Below are 20,395 nucleotides of genomic sequence, written 5' to 3'. Positions count from 1 at the left end.
TCCAGAGCTGATTGGACCAAAGGGGCTATCTCTGGCCCCGCCTTATGCCTGCCTGTCCTCCTATCCCATCCTCAGATGGGGGTGGTCAGACTCGTCTCTCGCTGTCATCGACATGCGTGATAACACTGCTGTTCACTGGCTGGGGGCCTAGTGTGTGTGTTTGTGTGTGTGTGTGTCTGTGTCTGTGTGTGTTTGTGTGTGTGTGTGTGTGTGTGTTTGTGTGTGTGTGTGTGTGTGTCTGTCTGTCTGTCTGTCTGTGTGTGTGTGTGTGTGTGTGTGTGTGTGTGTGTGTGTGTGTCTGTGTGTGTGTGTGTGTGTGTGTGTGTGTGTGTGTGTGTTGTGGACTTTAGAATGCCTCTGTTGATGCGTTCTGCACAGAGGCAGAGAGCAGAAAAGATAACCTTCTTGTCTGCTGTGCAGAACGGACAGATCAGAAGGGCCTGAGCTCAGAGAACGTGAGAATGACAGATAGACACCGGGGGGCAAAGTGCCTGATTGGAATTTCACTGAGATTACAGGGACAGACACACTGGATATTAAAAAAAAGAAGAACAAAAAAGGAGTTTCAAGGGAATCAATGGTGTTTCAGTGAGCTGGAGTGCGGTTAATAACTGCTGATTTAGAGAGACATGAGCCACTTCTAAACATGAAGTCTGGACCATGTCCGGCTAGCCAGAGCAGGATATTTTTCAGTTTGACCTTTCTAGACATGAGAGGGGTCTTTGTTTAGAAACAGCTGGAAATGGTCCGTTTTTTCTGCCAAGTAGAGTGGGCGGGGGGAAGTGCGGGGGCGGATGCGCACAGGTCTCCATACACTGCATCCCCAACATGAGATCTCTGTCAAACACTTTTCTCCACTAGCCTACTCCATAACGCACACATGTCTCTCACTGTGAAGTTCCCGATGCATTCCGACGCATTCAGGCGATAACGTGGGGTGGCAATGTGCCGAAAAAGGTGAGCGCTTGCCTTTGTTACACCGCCCAAAAGCCACCAGTCAAAATAGTGGTCGCACCGTCGCACTAACGTTAACCTGTGGATGATTTTACAAGTGGCATTCAAGTCATATCTGACTATAGTTTTCAATTTATTTCTCCCCAAAAAAGTGAGACTATTATGTCTCGATATAGGCTGATGCAACACTAGCCCCGTTTGGCACTCTTTTCCGCGTAGTACGTGATCGTTGTCTCGCTGTGAAAAACATCACATATTAATTGAACGGTTGTTGATTATACAGAGGTAGGCCTACGTAAAATGTATTACCAGACGCCACTCTTCAATTCGGCATATATATGATCCACGGAGATGTTACTGTAGTAAGTGAATAAAATGTCAATTCTGGATGTGAGTCGCCTGAAATCCCGCTGTCTTCCTCCGTTAAAATGGCATGTTTTTGAACGGAGTTTGGTTACAGATTTGCTAAAGCTGTTCGTTTGCAGCACTCGCTTGTTTAATTAATTGACATAAGCGATTGCGCAAAACGATTAATTAATAGGCTACGCTACGTGAACGTTAGCGGGCACTATCACACAATAGCCTAATGCAGTAAGTAGCCTAGTAGTAGGCTATCTAACTACATGCAGGCCGATTCCAGGATTCCACTGCATGTTTAGAAGGGGCTCAAGACAGAGAGAGAGAGAGAGAGAGAGAGAAATAAGTTGATTGCATAATGACAAACTCCAAGAGGGACTGATATATCCAGCAAGGGAGTACCTTGTGCAACAGCAGCATGTATGGTCTCTGTGTCAAACTTGACCTTTGCCCTTCCAGGAGTTCCAAGCATCTTCTCCCAGACCAGAGTGACTTCCTTCAGACACGGAGTGATTTCCTCATAGTCCAGCTTCAGGCGCTTGTTCTGCAGATCGCTCTCTGAGTCTACACACACACACACACACACACACACACACACACACACACACACACACACACGCACACGCACACGCACACCAACAGAGATAGAGGAAAAAACATGACTTACAGTTACAAACGAGGAGCACACACCCTACGAACTAAAAATATAGACACAAAGTGAGAAGTCTGTTGCAACGTGTTGACACCAGTGATCAAAGGAGGAGAAGGTGAGGGAACACCCAGCACCCCTCGTCTCTTCTGACAACTCCCTTCCTGCTCTGCTCGCCAGTCTCTAAAGCCACAGCTTCTCTCTTCCTCCTTCTACCTCCAGGACACACAACCAGCCTCCTCTCTCATCCACTCCCAGCCCCGTTCGTCTGTCCCATCCACACACTCCTCCTTCCTCCCCTCGTTTCAAAAGTTTCTTGTCCTCTCTCTCCACCCCCCCCCCTCTTCCCTCTCTCCCTTGTGGACCTCTCCACCCTTTCCGCTCATGTGTGGTGTCCACCCAGTGAGCGGCTCTGGAACTTGGCAGGGCCGGGGCGAATGACATCATCACTACGGGACAGGAGCGGCGGTTAAGCCGATGCCTCACAAGAAATGGAGCGGAAATGAGGCACACAGCGAAATCAGCAGAAGGCCGTGGGGGAAAATGTGGCGGCAGTATTGCCTCTGGGAGGGAGAGGGATTGTGAGCTGGGGACGATGTTAACGGCGCCGCAGCTTTGAGGAGGAAAAGCGCGATTAACTAGAACGACCGCACCGCGGATATATATGCCTCCGCCAACTATTGAGCTAGTCGACATCCATGTCTGTCCGGACTTTGACGTCTGAGCCAAATAATGAAAGAATTCAGTCAAGGCGTTAAGTGAGATATCGCGCTAACGAAATTGAAAATGGCGTTGAGGTGAGGTCCCCGGTGACCTTGACGGCCAAAATGTAATCAGTTCATCCTTGGAAAAAAAAACTCTCTCGTAACGGACAAGCCCGTCTTTTATTGTCACACGAACACCGCAATACATGCATGCGGCCACAACACACTCATGCGTTGACGGTGGCCGGTGAAAAGTGTCCTCTGGATTTAACCCATCCAGGCATGTCCTTTCCTCCGGGGGGCAGGCCAGAAGCAGTGGGCGCTTTCTCGTACAGCGCCCGGGGACCAACTTCGGATGTTGTCGTCACTGGTCGGATGACGATGACGATCTGATCTTCTGCATGTTTTTAGTGGGGGGGGGTTATATACGGAGGAACCCCCTGGGGGAATGCACGGGGAGAACATGCAAACTCCACACAGAGAGAAAGGCCCTTTCGACGAGATAACCCACCTGGGCAGTGGGCACTGAAGATATGGGGGGGGAACACAACCACAGCGCCCACAGCGTCCCAGGCGAGAATCGAACTCAGGACCTTCTGACTGTGAGGCGACAGCGCTACCGACTGCACCACCGTACCCCCTGGAAGTGGACGTTGGAGGCAAATGTGACGAAATTCCGTCAAGGCGTTCCTGAGATATCGCGTTAACGCGCTTGAAAATGGCGTTCGTGAGGTCACAGTGACCTTGAACGTTGACCGCCCAAATCTAATCAGTTCAGCCATGAGTCCAAGTGGATGTTTGAGGCGAATTTGAAGAGATTCCCGTCAAGGCTTTCCTCGGATATGGCGTTAACGAACATCGGACGGACGTACAACGAAAAATCCCATAATGCCTCCGGCCCGGCTATCGCCCAGCGGAGGCATAAACATACTGGTGGCTGTTTGATTGTTGAGATGGTGATAGAAAGATAAAGAGTGACGTGTGTGTGAGTGACACCAGGGTAAGAATAGATCCTGTTAGAGAGGCCCTCTGTCTTATCAGTTGTCTGGCACAGGGAGCGTCCCGGGGAGGGGAGGGGCTCACTCACTGGCTACACCCCAGCGACCACTCAATCACTCCACTGCCTCCCGCTCGCCTCCCTCCCTCCCTCTCTCTCCCTCTCTGCCTCCGCAGCACTCCGCCCCTGATAACACAGCAGGATAGGATACTCCACCCTGGAGTTGACAAAGACACACACACACACACATACATTGATGGACACAGACACACACACACAGTTGACCCATAAAGCAGGCAGCAGGGACAGAGATAAACAGATAGGATAGAGGATAGGGAGTTGCGCTCCACCCAGACAAATAACGGAAAAAAAGGTGGACCGCACCCTGTGGGAGGAATACAACACAATCAAACTATAGACGCCCAATGGAAGCCACAACACGCTGGGGATGTCTGCATGTGTCTGTGTCAGTGTGTGTGTGTATGCCTGTGTGTGTGTGTGTATGTATGTATGCATGTGTGTGTGTGTGTGTGTGTATGCATGCGTGTGTGTGTGTATGTGCGCGCGTGCGTGTATAATGTGTATGGCGAGCGCGTGTCCCTGTGCACAGAGAATAGAGTGAGGTTGCTGCCCAGACATGCATTTCTTACATCAGTATTGACCCACATTCTCTCCATCCACACCCTGCTGTCCTTTCTGCGCGGGTGCATGTGTGTGTTGTGTGTTTTGAGAGGCACACAGAGATGGATGATGTGCTGTGTGTGTGTGTGTGTGTGTGTGTGTGTGTGTGTGTGTGTGTGTGTGTGTGTGTGTGTGTGTGTTATGCAGTGCAGGTGGAGGTGTGGTGCGTCGTTAGGTAAGGTGTGTGTGGAGATATAGATGCCAACTGGGTCAGGAGAAAGGTGGAACAGCCTTGGCACACCCTAAGGATGGATTTTTGTGTGTGCACGCTACGGATGAAGGCCCATAACAAACATACCGGTACAAACACACACACACACACACACACACACACACACAAACGATAATTACCAACATTTTTCTTATACAACCCATCATTTGTGGTTGGCATAAATATTCAAACAAAAGGTGAAACACCCACACAAAACAAAGAAGAAAAAAAAAACACAGGTGTGAAGGTGTGCACTCCATGACCCAACCTAACCTACGTGTGCGTGTGTGTGTGTGTGTGTGTGTGTGTGTGTGTGCAAAACGGGGCAGGTGGCCAAAGATGCATCAAAGGCTTGTCATGTGTGACAGCGTTGTGCCTCTTGAAAACACTTTCGCTCTGCCCTGTGGGGACAGATGAGGAACGCTAACATTTAGGAGCATTTCAGTGCTGTCATTAATGAAACAATGTTGGCTGCTGTTCTCTTTGAGATGCACACAACCAGCGCTGCTGCAACCATTAGTCCATTCATCGCCGCGGCCAAATATTTTTTCTCTTATTAACGATAAAATAATCGACAGTTTTTATTGATAATAATTGCAGCCCTACAGACAACTACAACAACAAGCTGCTGACTACTATACTGTGATTCCCCATGCAAGCTGCAGAAAACACTCATAAATTTGAGGTAAAAGAATTCTGACAGCCCTCTTCTGACACGTATGCAGAATGTATACAGTACAGTTTAAAGAAGGCATTAATGTTGGGCATCCGGGTAGTGCAGCGGTAGATTCCCTGCCCACCAACACGAGAGTTGCAGGTTCGAGCCCCCATGTTACCTCCGGGTTGGACGCCTGTCCATATATACAGTACAGGCACTGTGGTGAACTCCTCTTCCTTATTATTTGTGTAATATTATTGGTGGGTAATTCCCTTCTCATCCTCTATGGCAGAGGGGGCGCTGTGGCTATTAGGATACTTGCAGCAGTACCTCTTGATAGCTTCCTCTACTCTACTTCCTGTCTAGGGGGGATTGAAAACAGCTGTTCCAGGATAGAAGGCCGTAGTTGATGCTAGGGAGGCAGCTAGAGGGTAACTCATTCGTCATCAGCCCATGATCACGTGATTTGGTTTAACGGTATGTGTGCTGGTCGCTGCACTAGTGCCTCCTCTGGCCGGTGGGGGCGCCTGTTCGGGGGGCGGGGGCGGGGGGGGAAGGGGGGGAACTGGGGGGAATAAGGTGATCCTCCCACACGCTATGTCCTGCTGGTGAAACTCCTCGGCTCGCTCACATCTCACATGTATCGGAGGAAGCATGTGCTAGACTACGGCTCTCCCCAGATCAGCAGTGGGGGTGGAGCCACGACTGGGACAGTAGGGGGAACTGGTCAAGTACAATTGTTGGGAAAAGGGGGGGAAATCAGATAAAAAAAAACTTGAAAACAAAAACAAAAAACAAAAAAAGACAAAAATGCATTGATGTGTGTGTAGAATGTGGGTTTGTACTACAGTGCCCCCCCCCCCCCCCGCCCCCCCACCTTACCCTGCAGTTTCTGGTTCTCCCTCTCCATCCTCAGCAGCAGGATCTGCTGCAGTATGGCCTTCCTCCACAGCTCCCTCAGCTCCTCCGGGCTCTTCCTGCTCCTCTCCTCAGGCAGCGTCCGCAGGCCCAAGTCCCCCACAGCACCCCCTGCAGCTCCGCCCGGCCCACAGCACACAGCACCCGCCTCCAAGCACGAGTCCCCTCGCTCTGAAACACATCACAGCACACAGCATTGCATTAGATTAGATGACATGTTAATTTCTTTGGAAAAATGAATGGCCCACAGCCATCCAATAAAGATCGTGAGATTGAATCTTCTCGGAAACCATTTTTATTTCATTCTGATTGGTCATAGCTTTGTGTCATAGTTCTGTGGAACCCGACAAAAAAAGAAAGAAAGAAAAAGAAGAAGAAGAAAAGGGAGGGCCCCTTCATGCCCAGGTTGCCCATATGGTAGATCCAGCCTTGTCCTCTGGCTTCAAATAGAATCAAACAGATTTAGAAGACAGTATAACGCTGTACTTCCTGGTGTAAACACCTACACACTAGACAGTATAATACTGTACTTCCTGGTGTAAACACCTACACACTAGACAGTATAATACTGTACTTCCTGGTGTAAACACCTACACACTAGACAGTATAATACTGTACTTCCTGGTGTAAAAAACACCTACACAGTAGACAATATAATACTGTACTTCCTGGTGTAAAAAACACCTACACACTAGACAGTATAATACTGTACTTCCTGGTGTAAAAAACACCTACACACTAGACAGTATAATACTGTACTTCCTGGTGTAAACACCTACACACTAGACAGTATAATACTGTACTTCCTGGTGTAAAAAACACCTACACACTAGACAGTATAATACTGTACTTCCTGGTGTAAACACCTACACACTAGACAGTATAATACTGTACTTCCTGGTGTAAACACCTACACACTAGACGTATAATACTGTACTTCCTGGTGTAAACACCTACACACTAGACAGTATAACACTGTACTTCAGGGATACTCAACTTGCTTTGCCCAGGGGCCACTTTTGCAAAATGACAGAAGGCCAGGGGCCAGTTAATAAACAAATATTATTTTTTCTGTAGCAGATTTTTACTTTTTACTTTATTGTCATTTAGCAGACGCTTTTATCCAAAGCGACGTACAACAGATTAAAATACATCACACAATTAAACATAGCAGAATAATGGAAATAGATTAAAACAGACAATATGTGATCATGATAAAAATATGCATAGATAAAAATGATCAAGAGTGCAGATTATTACAGTGTATGAACAGCAGAGGGAGAGATAGGAAAATGGATGGTGAATAGATGAGTTTTTAGTTTTCTTTTAAATATGGGCAGAGATGTGGCCATTCTAGCTGCAGGGGGGAGCTCATTCCACCATGTCGGGGCGAGAACTGAAAAAAGTCTCGTTCGTGCGCCACCTGTAGGGCCGCGCAGGGAGGGAGGGGCGAGACGTCCTGCACTAGTGGAGGGGCGGAGGGAGCGGTAGGAGGTTTGGAAACTGACCAGTGACCAGATTGTAGGTTTTTCGGGTGTCAGCCGGAGTTTAGTCTCACAATTCTGTGCACACAGTATAGTTAGTTAGGATAAGTTAGTCAAGTACATATACTGTAAGTGCCTGCAGCTCAGTCAAACTTTATTTCAAATTGGTTTTCAATTGTGATTTAGAAAATGGTCACACTCTGCACCCTATCGCGGGCCGCATCTGGCCCCCAGGCCGCAAGTTGAGTATCACTGCTGTACTTCCTGGTATAAACACCTACACACTACAGTATAATACTGTACTTCCTGGTGTAAAAAACACCTACACGGTAGACAGTATAATACTGTACTTCCTGGTGTAAAAAACACCTACACAGTAGACAGTATAATACTGTACTTCCTGGTGTAAACACCTACACACTAGACGGTATAATACTGTACTTCCTGGTGTAAACACCTACACACTGGTCTTAATGAATGCTCTGAGTCTGATTGGTCCACAGACACTACTGTATGCACGGTCTTCTTTTGTTCTGCTTAATGAAAGCATAACTAGAGACGGGAGTTATAATCTTTGTATCCACATCATCAGTCGGATCAATTTGTTTGTAACCAGTTGAAGTGGCACTATGTTAATTTGCATTGTCCCCATCAAATAAACTATATATATGAAAAAAATAAAAAAATAAAATAATCGTTCATCACTGCCAGGTGTCTCATAGTCTGTCAAACACCAGCTACAGTACTTTTTGCCAAACTAGCCAAAACCTCTATGCCTCCATTGTTGCTGGGTGCTGATGCTCAAATCAATGGATATTTGTTCCCCTAAAAATGTGTAAAAACATGTTTTTTCTTTGGCATTATGGAGTATTATGAGTACGAAAAAATCCAACCTCTTTGAAATGAAGTTGATATAACAGATTTAGGGGAAATGAAAGGGATCTGAACACTTTCTGAAGCCACTGTACAGTGTAACGACAACGGACCGGACAGCAAAATGTTTACACAGGACCGCATGACCTTCTTTCTCTGTCAATCTCCTGCCTGGGCACATATGCAAAATAAAAATAAAAATGCTAAACATAGATACATTTGACAAAGTCGGGTGCAACACGCACGCACGCACACACACACACACACACACACACACACACACACACACACACACACACACACACACACACACACACAGAGTATAAGTGTGTTTGTGTGACTCCACCCCAAACTACAGGGTGGATCCCAAACCTCAAAATACCGTTTTGTTTAGAGGAGGGACATAACACAACTGTCCAGATAGCACTCTCTTCTCTCAGGAACGTCAAGATTCAGGTTGATCATACACACGCACACACACACCCGCGCGCACACACACACACACATGGGCGCGCACCCGCGCACACACACACGGGGGCGCATTCGCACACATACCTTAGCTTGTAGGTATGTCAATTTGATACTTATCTTGCCAAGGAGTCTTAGGAAAATTAGACAGAAATATGCAAGATGACTTACCCTTTGGATCCTGTAACAGATACATACATGCATACGTACGCATGCACACACACACACACACACGCACACAAATGACAATAGTGTTCTTTGTGCCAGCTGAAGTTAAAATGTATGTATGCCTTTGTGTCTGTCAGAGAGACTTTTCAAGGCATGTTGAAACCAGCACAGTCACTATACAAACACATGGCTCTTAAGGTATAAGATAAACACAGACACACACGCTCATCTTACTGTGGAAAGATATGTATTTGTTAGACAAACACAGACTGCTACACTGCTTAAACAGCCAACACCAAGAGTGATATTTGAGGTGTGAAACACGCACGCGTGCCCACACACACACACACGTGCCCACACACACACGCACGCACGGACACACACACGCACAACCTTGCACAAAGTGGCACCATCCACTCCCTGAGCAAACACTCCTACTTGGCCAGAACCAACGCCCAGTGCACACTCAGGCTTACACATACACAGGCACACACACACACACACACACACACACACACACACACACACACACACACACACACACACACACACACACACACACACACACACACACACACACACACACAAAACACTCTGCATACAAACTGGGTCAACAAGGCTGGCGCTTTCCTGTGGCGCTGTCTGTGTGGGGACTGTCAACATGACCTTGACAGAAAACAACTTGCGTGCACACACACACACACACACACACACTCAACACACCCATGACCTCATGTATGCAAGCACACACACACACACGCAAATAACACACCCAGGAAGCAGACCCAACGCAGCGCCGCCATCAGCTCAATACAAAGCCCATCACAGAGACCTGCAAAAAGCACTGTAGATTGCCCACCTTCATGACAGTCGACTGTCAAAATAAACTTCAGCTGCAGATTTTTTTTTATTAGTGACAAGAGCTTTACCCTTTTCCTTGGTAAAGGCATCTCAAAGCCATACGGCAGGCTTAAACCCAGCTAATCCCTGCTAAATGGCACTTACAGGTGTTAAGGTGGGGAGAAACACATCAGTTGTCACATTCCTCCAAATCCACCCTCAGGCAGAATCCACACACACACATGTGATTCCAATGACCTTGGACAGTTCACTTGACCTTTGTGAGCCCTAGTTCCTACATCTATATGAACCTGATTGCATGGTAATTCTAAAGCGTCGACGGCAGAATGTGTAGCCCATATGTTCATACAGTAGAATCACTGGGCTTCTGTTACAGGGTCCATTAAGGTTACGTATCTCCCGTACATTGTCGATGGAGGAGTAGCTAGCACGTTGGCCTTTTGATGTGGCACATTGCTGCTCAGGGTGTTGCCTCTCACATCTCAAGCTTTTGGCAAAGACCTGCACATGAGATGCCTGATGGATGATGACAGGCCGGGCCGACGAATGCTCGTTAACAGAAAATAGGTGCAGTTAAGAGACGGGCTGTTCCTTGCCACTAACTCAGGCTGTGGTGTCAATTATCGACTTAATCTAAATAGCTTCCCCCGCTCTTTCAGCCCAAGGAGACACAAGGTCTGACGGGCCGGTCGCACAGGTCTGGATTAAGTCTTTTAAAATCCTTACCATTTTTGATTTGAAGGACGTTTGTGACAAGATTTTTTTTCAAGATGGTGGTTTCATCTAATGATGCTAAGATGAGCTGTATGCTCCCAGCCTGCATGGCTGACAAGACGACAGCTACTGCACGGAGGAAGATATAAACAGCGAGAAGATCAGGTCTAATATAGAATATGACTGTGACTATGAAGTAGAGGTAGACTGATTAATCGATTAATGTACCTGCGCTCACAAGGCCGATTATTACGGCAGTGTAAAAACAAGTGGCGTGACAATTTATACTCGATGTTCACGATTACTACATGCGTAGACATCAGCCCCCGCAAACAGATGCGGGATTAAATTCAAAATATGCGGAATTCCCGAAAATATGCGCGATTCCCGCAATCCCACGCCGAATTTCAGGCCCCCCACTCTTTTGTGATAATATTGAGAGTTAAAATCTAAAGCGTGTTACTGGCTAAGATAACCATCTTATATTAGATGTATTATATTACATTCTCAAATGGCATTATTATTTTTTTTACCCAAATACTCATTCATTATTACATTTAAATCATTGTATTTTATCGAATGCAAAAAATAAAATAAAAAAATAAAAGAATCTGGATTATATATCGGCCATCGGCCACCCTGCTCTCTAAATATCGACATCGGCCATTGAAAAACCCATATCGGTCGACCTCTACTATGAAGACATGCCGTCCTGTCCTGGCATAACCTTGCCTAGGCTCAAGGTGCTGCAGTACCTGTGTAGTGTAACATATTTGTGTGTACTATACATTTCCCTGGAAGAGGTTTGTTTTAGTTCTAGACGGCGCGTCTATACCCACGCCCACGCGCACACACACACACACACACACACACACACACACACACACACACACACACACACACACACACACAGCCCATGTAATTATCAAAAACGGAGCATCTGATTCTGAAGACATGCAAGCACAAGCATGATTCCCTCCTACCACGGTGCACAAACACACAAGATTGCAGGTCACAGGAGACACGTATTGAGATAAGACTGTTGACTCTAGATTTCATTTTTATTCCTCACACCTCGTCAACAGTTCAGCAGCAGTCAATCTCTGTCTACACTGAGCTACTATTTTTCTCTTTATTATGATCTCTAGTAAGCACTGGCATTCAGGCCCTTTTCCTAAAACACAACCCAGTTCATGTCAATCCTTATAGTCCCAAATAGAACATTTGGTTTGCATGCAGGCTTAACAATAAAATAAACACGCAAACATGACAAAAACCCAACAACAACCCACAACGAACAAACCACCATAATACTGTAATGTATGTTAATCGGACAAAAATCAATTGACAAGACAGTTACAATAAGTCGACAGAGCGCTGAAGTTTGCTCAATATTTCACGTGCAAATCAAGCAATCTGATAATAATAACAGTGGGGATAAATGAGCTCTTTTAGTCTTGAGTTTAGAATAGTGGAGTTTAAGTGCCAATACAAAATTTATTTTTGACAAGATGCTCTGGAACACAGTAGAAAAATATTGACTTGGGTCAGCAGTTATCATGTTAGTGTGTGTTTTCAGCGGGATGTCTAGACTGTGATTTCAAAATGGAATGTCTCCAGAGGAGTCAATATTGGTGCGTGGCACTTGGCTTGTCTCATAAAAGTCTGTGCACCTTAAACCTTAAACGCAAAACGCTCTACAAGACATAAATATCAGTGTCAGTGAGTCTGGGAGAAAGAGATAGCAGGAATAAAGCAACTGACAGGAGGCAGCTGATAACAGCTACTTCAAGTCCAATAAGGAGAGAAACAGCAATGACATCTTGATCTCGTCATCTTGCGTCCTCAACTGTACTTACACAAGACATTTAGAAATCAAGAGTGTGCAGTCACCTTTTGGTTTTGTTTTCTGTTTATATACTGTACCATCACATGAAATGGAAGACTGACACCCAGTGGGCCGGCTTTGTCACTACACCACCACTGTGCCGATGCCTGTTAACTGTGACCACACTCAGAGACTTTTACAATGCCCCAGGTCAGGACAGGTGATAAAGGAAATGTGAGGTGACTTGCTCATGCTTTCTCATTTTGATAGGATATATGAAGTGTGTGTGTGTGTGTAAGCAAACATGTGTTTACATGCATTTACACATCTTCTTGAGTTTACAAGCAAGGTGTGTTTGAGTTTACGAGTGGAGCATGAAGTCCTCCCCAATCCAAACATCTCACCTGCCAAATCTCTCTCTCTCTCACACACACACACACACGTCACACACACACACACACACATACACACACACACACACACACACACACACACACACACACACACACACACACTGAAGGAGTGCAGCAGATGGCAATTGTAAAAAAAAGAAAGGGAGATGGGAACAAAAATAAAAACAGATGGTTTTGTGAAAGGTGGTGGGTTGAAGAACATGCAGCAGAAGCTGGTGACATGTCGATCCCACTGAAGAGGATCACATGAAAAGTGAAATATTTAAATGGATTTGATCATCTCAGTGTGCTTGCAGGGTGAAGGATGGATTCCAAAAGTTAGATCTAATTTGACTAAATAAAGACTAATAAATTGGTCCGTCCCGGATTGATTAAAGCCACAACTGTCAATTTCATTATGGCGCACCACTGTTAACTTGTCACCACATTTTCGCCTTTGTTTATGTTTTGATGCATCACATTGAGGAAAGGATATGGACAGGAGGCGGTTGGTAAGTCAAGCTGAAACACGAACGGTGGTTTCTCTCTGACTCTACATACACATACGCACGCGCGCGCGCACGCACGCACACACACACACACACACACACACACACACACACACACACACACACACACAGCATATTGTTAAACTGTTGTAGCTGAGCTGACTATATATTTAACCTCAATAAATGGAGGAGTGAGAAGGACATTTCCCAGCACAATAAGTCAAAACAAAAAGCTTTGATTGGAAGTCTGAAATTATTTCAATCATTGATTAGAGGAATTACAATATTGCCTGTATTTGACAACATCGTCAGGACCAAGAAACAATTAATGATCATTTTTAGATTTTGCTTATTCTATATGAAAATCAAAATGTCAGGTGCACGCACACATGCATGGGTGCAGAGCAGACAGTAGTAGTAGACAGTGGTCTACTTGTAAAAAATAAATAAACACTTTTTTATCACTATGAGATGTATATTGACAATAAATACTATACAGTAGAAAAATATACCCCCCCCCCCCCAAAAAAGGATTATGAATGAATTTGAAATGTATAAATTCAAAGTCAACACGAGGCACCTGCACTGCCAGGACACTCAGAAACCAGCACAAGCTGGCTGAAATGAAGGCCAGAACCAACAGGCTGAGGAACTCAACTCTACACACTGCAGTTAGGCTGTACAATGAGACAGTTTAAACTTTGACCAGTTAACTAACTAACTAAAAAAAAAGAGAGAGAGAAAAGATTTTTTTTTTTTTTTTTACTTTGGAGCGTGTTCTTATTTTTAGACCTGCCTCTTGCTGCTCTGGATAGAGCCCTCATACTCTGTTGCTTGCTACACTGACTGATTGCCTTGCCTTGCTTACTACCTTTATTTTCTGTAATTGTCTTGTTTACAATTGTTTTTACATGACTGTAAAATTCAGCAGTTTTTCAGCAGTTTTGGTACCACTGCAGGCATGAATTAATAAAATAAAATAAAATAAAAAAAAGTCTATAAAACTCCCAAGTGTAAATTAGTAACGACTAATAGAAGCTTTTTGCTAAATGTAGTGAAAAACAAAAAACCAACAAAATGGAAATTGACAGGGTTGGTAAAAAGCTCTATTCGTGCATCGTGCCAATAAATCAGCCCAACGTAATGAAAGGTTGTCAGCTAGCTGTTTTTCCAGGACAGCTGTTGCTGTGTTGTCATGGGTATCCAGTGTGTTTATGATGAGTGTTGGTGCTTTAAAAAAAATCAAAATCAACAAAAAGCACAAAACATATTGAATGATCATTTATAACCCACGCAAACAGTTTCACATGGCTCTACTGGTACACTGCAAAATCATTCACTCTTTTCTGTAGTTCAGAAGCCTTACTAGCCCAGGGCCATTGTGCCGTCCCTTATTGTTGAACCGTGTCAAATTAATTTGCGCGTGCGTTTATTCTTACCGCTCGTTTCTGTGCTCTTCTGAGGTGTAGCGACCCGCAGGAAGATCTGCTGCCTCCACGAGTGGCGGTGGCTGCGCAGAGGGCTTTCCCCCACCACAAACATGACACCTGGGCTGGATAGGGCTGCCACATCACTGAAACACACACAGCAAAAGCCATATACCCTGATAAACATGCAATAGGTCGTACAGTAGTTCAAACACACTACATATGTCCAAAAATACAGACATAAATCGGGGCAAATTACAAAAACCAAAGCAGGAGCACAGATTGTCCCGACACTGGACACACCAACGTGTGTGTGTGTGTGTAAGTATTTGGTGTGTGTGTGTGTGTGTGTGTGTGTGAGTATTTGGTGTGTGGATGTGTGTGTAGTGTGTACCTGCTCTTGGGTTCAGAGCTCTCGTTCTCATGGACAGGGGCCAGGAATTTGAGGAAATTAGGGACAGAGGAGGAGGAGTGGAGGCGAGCACGAAGACCCCCCAGAGCACTGGGAAGGAGGTGAAATAAAGGAGGTGGAAAACAGATGGGAAAAGGAACTCACGTAATAACATGGAAAATGAGGCCAGAAGAGAAGTTGAGAAGATCTGAAATTGCACATAGAGCAGAGGAAAGAGAAAATGGACAAGAGGAAAAGTGAGCTGAAGGGAGAAGCTCACCTTCTCTTGCTGAGCCGGGCGCCGGCAGAGGGCGACGAGGGGCGATGAGAGAGGAGAAGAGAGGGGGATGAAGGGCAGGGAGGAGCAGGAGGGAGAGTGGAAGGGTCGGTCGGAAGACGTCTGAGAATCAGCGTAATACACGGGGGGGAGGGAGGGAGAGGGGGAGAGAGAAAAGAACAAGAGAAAAACGATGCTGAGAAAAGTGGAAGATGGCGAAGAGAAACAGAGTGGAGAAAATGAAAGAAAAATCATTTTGAGGTGAAAAATGTTTTAAGCAGGTCAAAGAGTGGAGGAACTAAAGTTGATCCTCCCTGGACTTGGGACAGTAAACACCATTGCTGACGGGAAGTCAACCATTGTGTGTCCGTTAATGTGTGTGTGTGTGTGTGTGTGTGTGTGTGTGTGTGTGTGTGTGTGTGTGCGCGTGTGTTTTAATATGTGTGTGACCTAAGAGATACAGCCCGGAAAGTACAGAGAGTCCTGTTTAGAAACCAACAGAGTGCATATAAAGTACATATCCTCTTTTTAATATCTGCCAATAGGTGTTTTCGGACCGGAGGACCTTTTTCATGGTTGTAAAAAAAACAGTTGGAGGAACTTTTTATTGTGTGTTCGCACCACAGGAACTGGGAACGATCATAGTTCTTAGAATGCGGTTTGGAGGGACTTTTTAGCTCCTCCTTCGGGGTACATACTCTCCCAGCACAAGAGGAGCCTTCAAGTCACATAATGGGTAAGGTGTGCGAACTTCTAGAAATGCCCCGAGGTAGTAAGTATCATCATCACGTTAACTTCTTTTTTGCAAGCTAACTTTAGCTAGCCAATCGCTGCCAAAGTAGTATCAATCGCCCGTGAACTCTCACTTGCTTTGCTGTGAAGCTACTAGCAGTAGCATGCTAACTGCCAGTCAGCTTGCATCACTTCAGCATTCCTATTGGCGCTGCAAACAGAAAACAACCCTTGAAGGTATGTAGTTCTCCGGGGAGCTCCCCAGCAGGCAGTCCCTCTCAGGGAGTCTCCAGGACTGTTTGGTCCGAAAGCACCTACCGTAATTTGAACAAGTTCTTTTAGAATGAATTTGCCTGTACCATTTAACTTGCACACACCACACACACACAGACACACACACACACACTCCTTACTTGCTCTGGTGTGGAGTGTCGGTGCTGACGGAGTAGTGTCGGACCAGCTTGGGCTTGCTGGCGGCGGTGGGGTCCTGTGGGGTTTGAGTGAGCGCGTGTGCTGGTGAGGCCTCGGAGGAGGAGGGGGTGGGGGGGTGGCTGAAGGTGCTGGCCCGGCGGCGGAAGCCCGGCGGCTGAGCGTCCCGGGACGGAGAGAGGGAGGAGGGAGAGAGGGACAGAGAGGTGTCCAGGCGCTTCAGGTCTCCGGTTGAGTTGTGGCATCTGCAGAGAGGATGACGACAAAGGTCTAGAGCAGTGGTTCTCAACTGGTGGGTCGCGGGGCCATTTTGAGTGGGTCGTGGATGTGTGCATGAAAAAGTTTTCTACTCATTGAGGATGCCGGTGGCAACGGCCAACATGACTGTCTTTCAGAGCCTGTAGCAGAACATGACTGTCTTTCAGAGCCTGTAGCAGAACATGACTGTCTTTCAGAGCCTGTAGCAGAACATGACTGTCTTTCAGAGCCTGTAGCAGAACATGACTGTCTTTCAGAGCCTGTAGCAGAACATGACTGTCTTTCAGAGCCTGTAGCAGCTCATTTTTAAAGCCAGATGGTATCCTGAAACTAGAAGGCTTAAGGCATCCATTGGTACCAAACATGTCATGCTAGCTGTGAGCATCACCAGTTTAAACTTGTTTAAAGCGTTGGGCTCTGGGTAAAGCATCAGACCGCAGGCCGCCCAGTCTGGGTCTATAAAGCGTTGGGCTCTGGGTAAAGCATCAGACCGCAGGCCGCCCAGTCTGGGTCTATAAAGCGTTGGGCTCTGGGTAAAGCATCAGACCGCAGGCCGCCCAGTCTGGGTCTATAAAGCGTTCGGCTCTGGGTAAAGCATCAGACCGCAGGCCGCCCAGTCTGGGTCTATAAAGCGTTGGGCTCTGGGTAAAGCATCAGACCGCAGGCCGCCCAGTCTGGGTCTATAAAGCGTCGGGCTCTGGGTAAAGCATCAGACCACAGGCCGCCCAGTCTGGGTCTATAAAGCGTTCGGCTCTGGGTAAAGCATCAGACCACAGGCCGCCCAGTCTGGGTCTATAAAGCGTTCGGCTCTGGGTAAAGCATCAGACCACAGGCCGCCCAGTCTGGGTCTATAAAGCGTTGGGCTCTGGGTAAAGCATCAGACCACAGGCCGCCCAGTCTGGGTCTATAAAGCGTTGGGCTCTGGGTAAAGCATCAGACCACAGGCCGCCCAGTCTGGGTCTATAAAGCGTTGGGCTCTGGGTAAAGCATCAGACCGCAGGCCGCCCAGTCTGGGTCTATAAAGCGTTGGGCTCTGGGTAAAGCATCAGACCACAGGCCGCCCAGTCTGGGTCTATAAAGCGTTCGGCTCTGGGTAAAGCATCAGACCACAGGCCGCCCAGTCTGGGTCTATAAAGCGTTCGGCTCTGGGTAAAGCATCGGACCGCAGGCCGCCCAGTCTGGGTCTATAAAGCGTTCGGCTCTGGGTAAAGCATCGGACCACAGGCTGCCCAGTCTGGGTCTATAAAGCGTTCGGCTCTGGGTAAAGCATCGCACCGCAGGCCGCCCAGTCTGGGTCTATAAAGCGTTGGGCTCTGGGTAAAGCATCGGACCACAGGCCGCCCAGTCTGGGTCTATAAAGCGTTGGGCTCTGGGTAAAGCATCAGACCGCAGGCCGCCCAGTCTGGGTCTATAAAGCGTTCGGCTCTGGGTAAAGCATCGGACCGCAGGCCGCCCAGTCTGGGTCTATAAAGCGTTCGGCTCTGGGTAAAGCATCGGACCACAGGCCGCCCAGTCTGGGTCTATAAAGCGTTCGGCTCTGGGTAAAGCATCGGACCACAGGCCGCCCAGTCTGGGTCTATAAAGCTTTCGGCCTTTCCCTGATTTCTGAATCCAAGTACCCCCTTTACCCAACTACAACATTTTGCCTAGAAAACTACAAGAGAAAACTATAGCAGATGACGTAATGAATGAATGATAACCCACCTTTTGAAGAATAAAACATTACAAAATGGAATGGAAAAGAAATGGAGTGGAGTGAAAGAGTTGCAATTAGTGATCCTGAGCAGATTTGTTTTAACGTTTCATTTGTTTTCATGATTTATTCTGAGATTTTTCGATTCCCCCCCTTTCCCTCAAGTACCCCTGTAGTACCTCCTCGTACCCCTAGGGGTACGTGGCTTTGACCTTCTAACATACTGTATGTAAGAGAGTCTATGTAAGAGTATGGGCAAGTGTGTGTGTGCACGCGTGTGTGAGTGTATGTACTTGAGTGGGCTGGTTGGTCGTAGTGGGGAGGAGACAGGCAGGGGGTCATCTAGCGAGGGCTGGTCCAGGCTGCTGTTGACAGGAGAGATGGAGGAGCAGCTGTCTCCTCCTTCACTGTTCTCCCTCTGGCCCCTGGCCTTGTTGCTGCCCTGCAGAAGACACACACGCTGAGGTTACATACACATGACCATAGACTGAGACTCTAATTCGGACAAAAATTCATCGACCCACATTGTACCACCATTGTAAAGCTCTGAATGTCAAGATCAACAATCCATGAAGAACAAAACAAAACAAATATGATCTCCCACATCATACACATACTGTACATAAAATAATGAACAAATAGCACACACAGCATACACAAGCACAAACTTATGCATAAATGCATACAAGCCCAGACCATCGCCCCAGACGGGCAGAGAGGCTCCTACTGTACCTTCCAGATGCCCTCCAGGGACTCGGTGAGGGAGCGCTTGGCACGGCTCTTGAACTGCTCCAGGCGCTGCCGACTGCTGCTCTGCTGCACCTCCACTGGCCCTGCAGCTGCCTCCTCACACACCTAACATGCAGGGAGAGAGAGGTGAAGGTGCTCACAAGTATGGCCAGACAGGTGTGTGTGTGTGTGTGTGTGTGTGTGTGTGTGTGTGTGTGTGTGTGTGTGTGTGTGTGTGTACTAGGGATGGGCATTTTTAGCAAAAACACTATCTGAAATTCACTGGGCCAAAGTCAACTTTTCGTCGAAATTCACAACACCCCCCCCCCGCGCAAAAAAGAAAGTGAGTCAAATGTTATATGGTCTCTCCTGATTCTACATGTAAGTATAGTTGAATCACTTGGTTTGACCAAGTCAAATAATTTTTATAAGCATTTTACCCAGGTGAATGGCAGATGAAATCCCATGGAGAGGAAGAGGGGGTGACATTGGCACTCTATTGACATTCACAGACCCAGACTACGTTAGCCACATTAGCTTAGCTTCCCGAACGAAGCGGAGATAGCCCATGGAACAGTAGACAGTAGACAGAATATCAGCTTTTCTTCATGTAGTAACGAGCCTTGAAACCTTTTCCTTATGGCTGAGTGTTGATGTAATGTAGACACAATTTCTACTACGTTTCTATCAAGCTGCTGGGTGCTACTGTCACTAATGCTCCTTGCGTGAGTGAGTGCGCACTGCGCAGCCAGCGGCTAGGCTACGCTGCTCTTAAAGAGACAGGCGCCGGTACAAACAACGGAAAATTTACTTTTTAAGACAAGATTGTCAACAAACGATTTTCGACTTTCAATAATAAAAGTCGATCTTGATAATAAAAACGATTATTCGAACATTCGAAATTCTTTGCCCGTCCCTAGTGTGTACTGTACGTATGTAGGTGGAAGGGATAGAACATGATTTTATCACCGTCATGCAGAAGCTTTGTTGGTATATAATGTACAGGCATGTATGTGTTGGTAAAGATAGATAA

General features: G+C 46.6%; 1 protein-coding gene across 2 annotated transcripts in view; it reads right to left on the bottom strand.

Annotated features, from left to right (window-relative positions):
- tbc1d1 (TBC1 (tre-2/USP6, BUB2, cdc16) domain family, member 1) overlaps positions 1–20,395 on the bottom strand; it is a 75,519-nt gene that overhangs the window by 18,216 nt on the left and 36,908 nt on the right. For both annotated transcript variants that reach the window (XM_083634787.1, XM_083634786.1), the window contains exons 8-13: positions 19,366–19,488; positions 18,927–19,075; positions 16,667–16,927; positions 14,866–14,999; positions 6,094–6,300; positions 1,714–1,875 (exon numbers count right to left, since the gene is read on the bottom strand). In XM_083634787.1, the coding sequence (XP_083490913.1) occupies positions 1,714–1,875; positions 6,094–6,300; positions 14,866–14,999; positions 16,667–16,927; positions 18,927–19,075; positions 19,366–19,488 (1,036 nt within the window). The remainder of the gene's footprint in view (positions 1–1,713; positions 1,876–6,093; positions 6,301–14,865; positions 15,000–16,666; positions 16,928–18,926; positions 19,076–19,365; positions 19,489–20,395) is intronic.

The sequence above is a fragment of the Poromitra crassiceps genome, assembly GCF_964638095.1.
Source record: "Poromitra crassiceps genome assembly, chromosome: 4".
NCBI classification, from domain to species: Eukaryota; Metazoa; Chordata; class Actinopteri; order Beryciformes; family Melamphaidae; genus Poromitra; species Poromitra crassiceps.
This window is presented reverse-complemented; position numbering and strand designations above follow the sequence as displayed.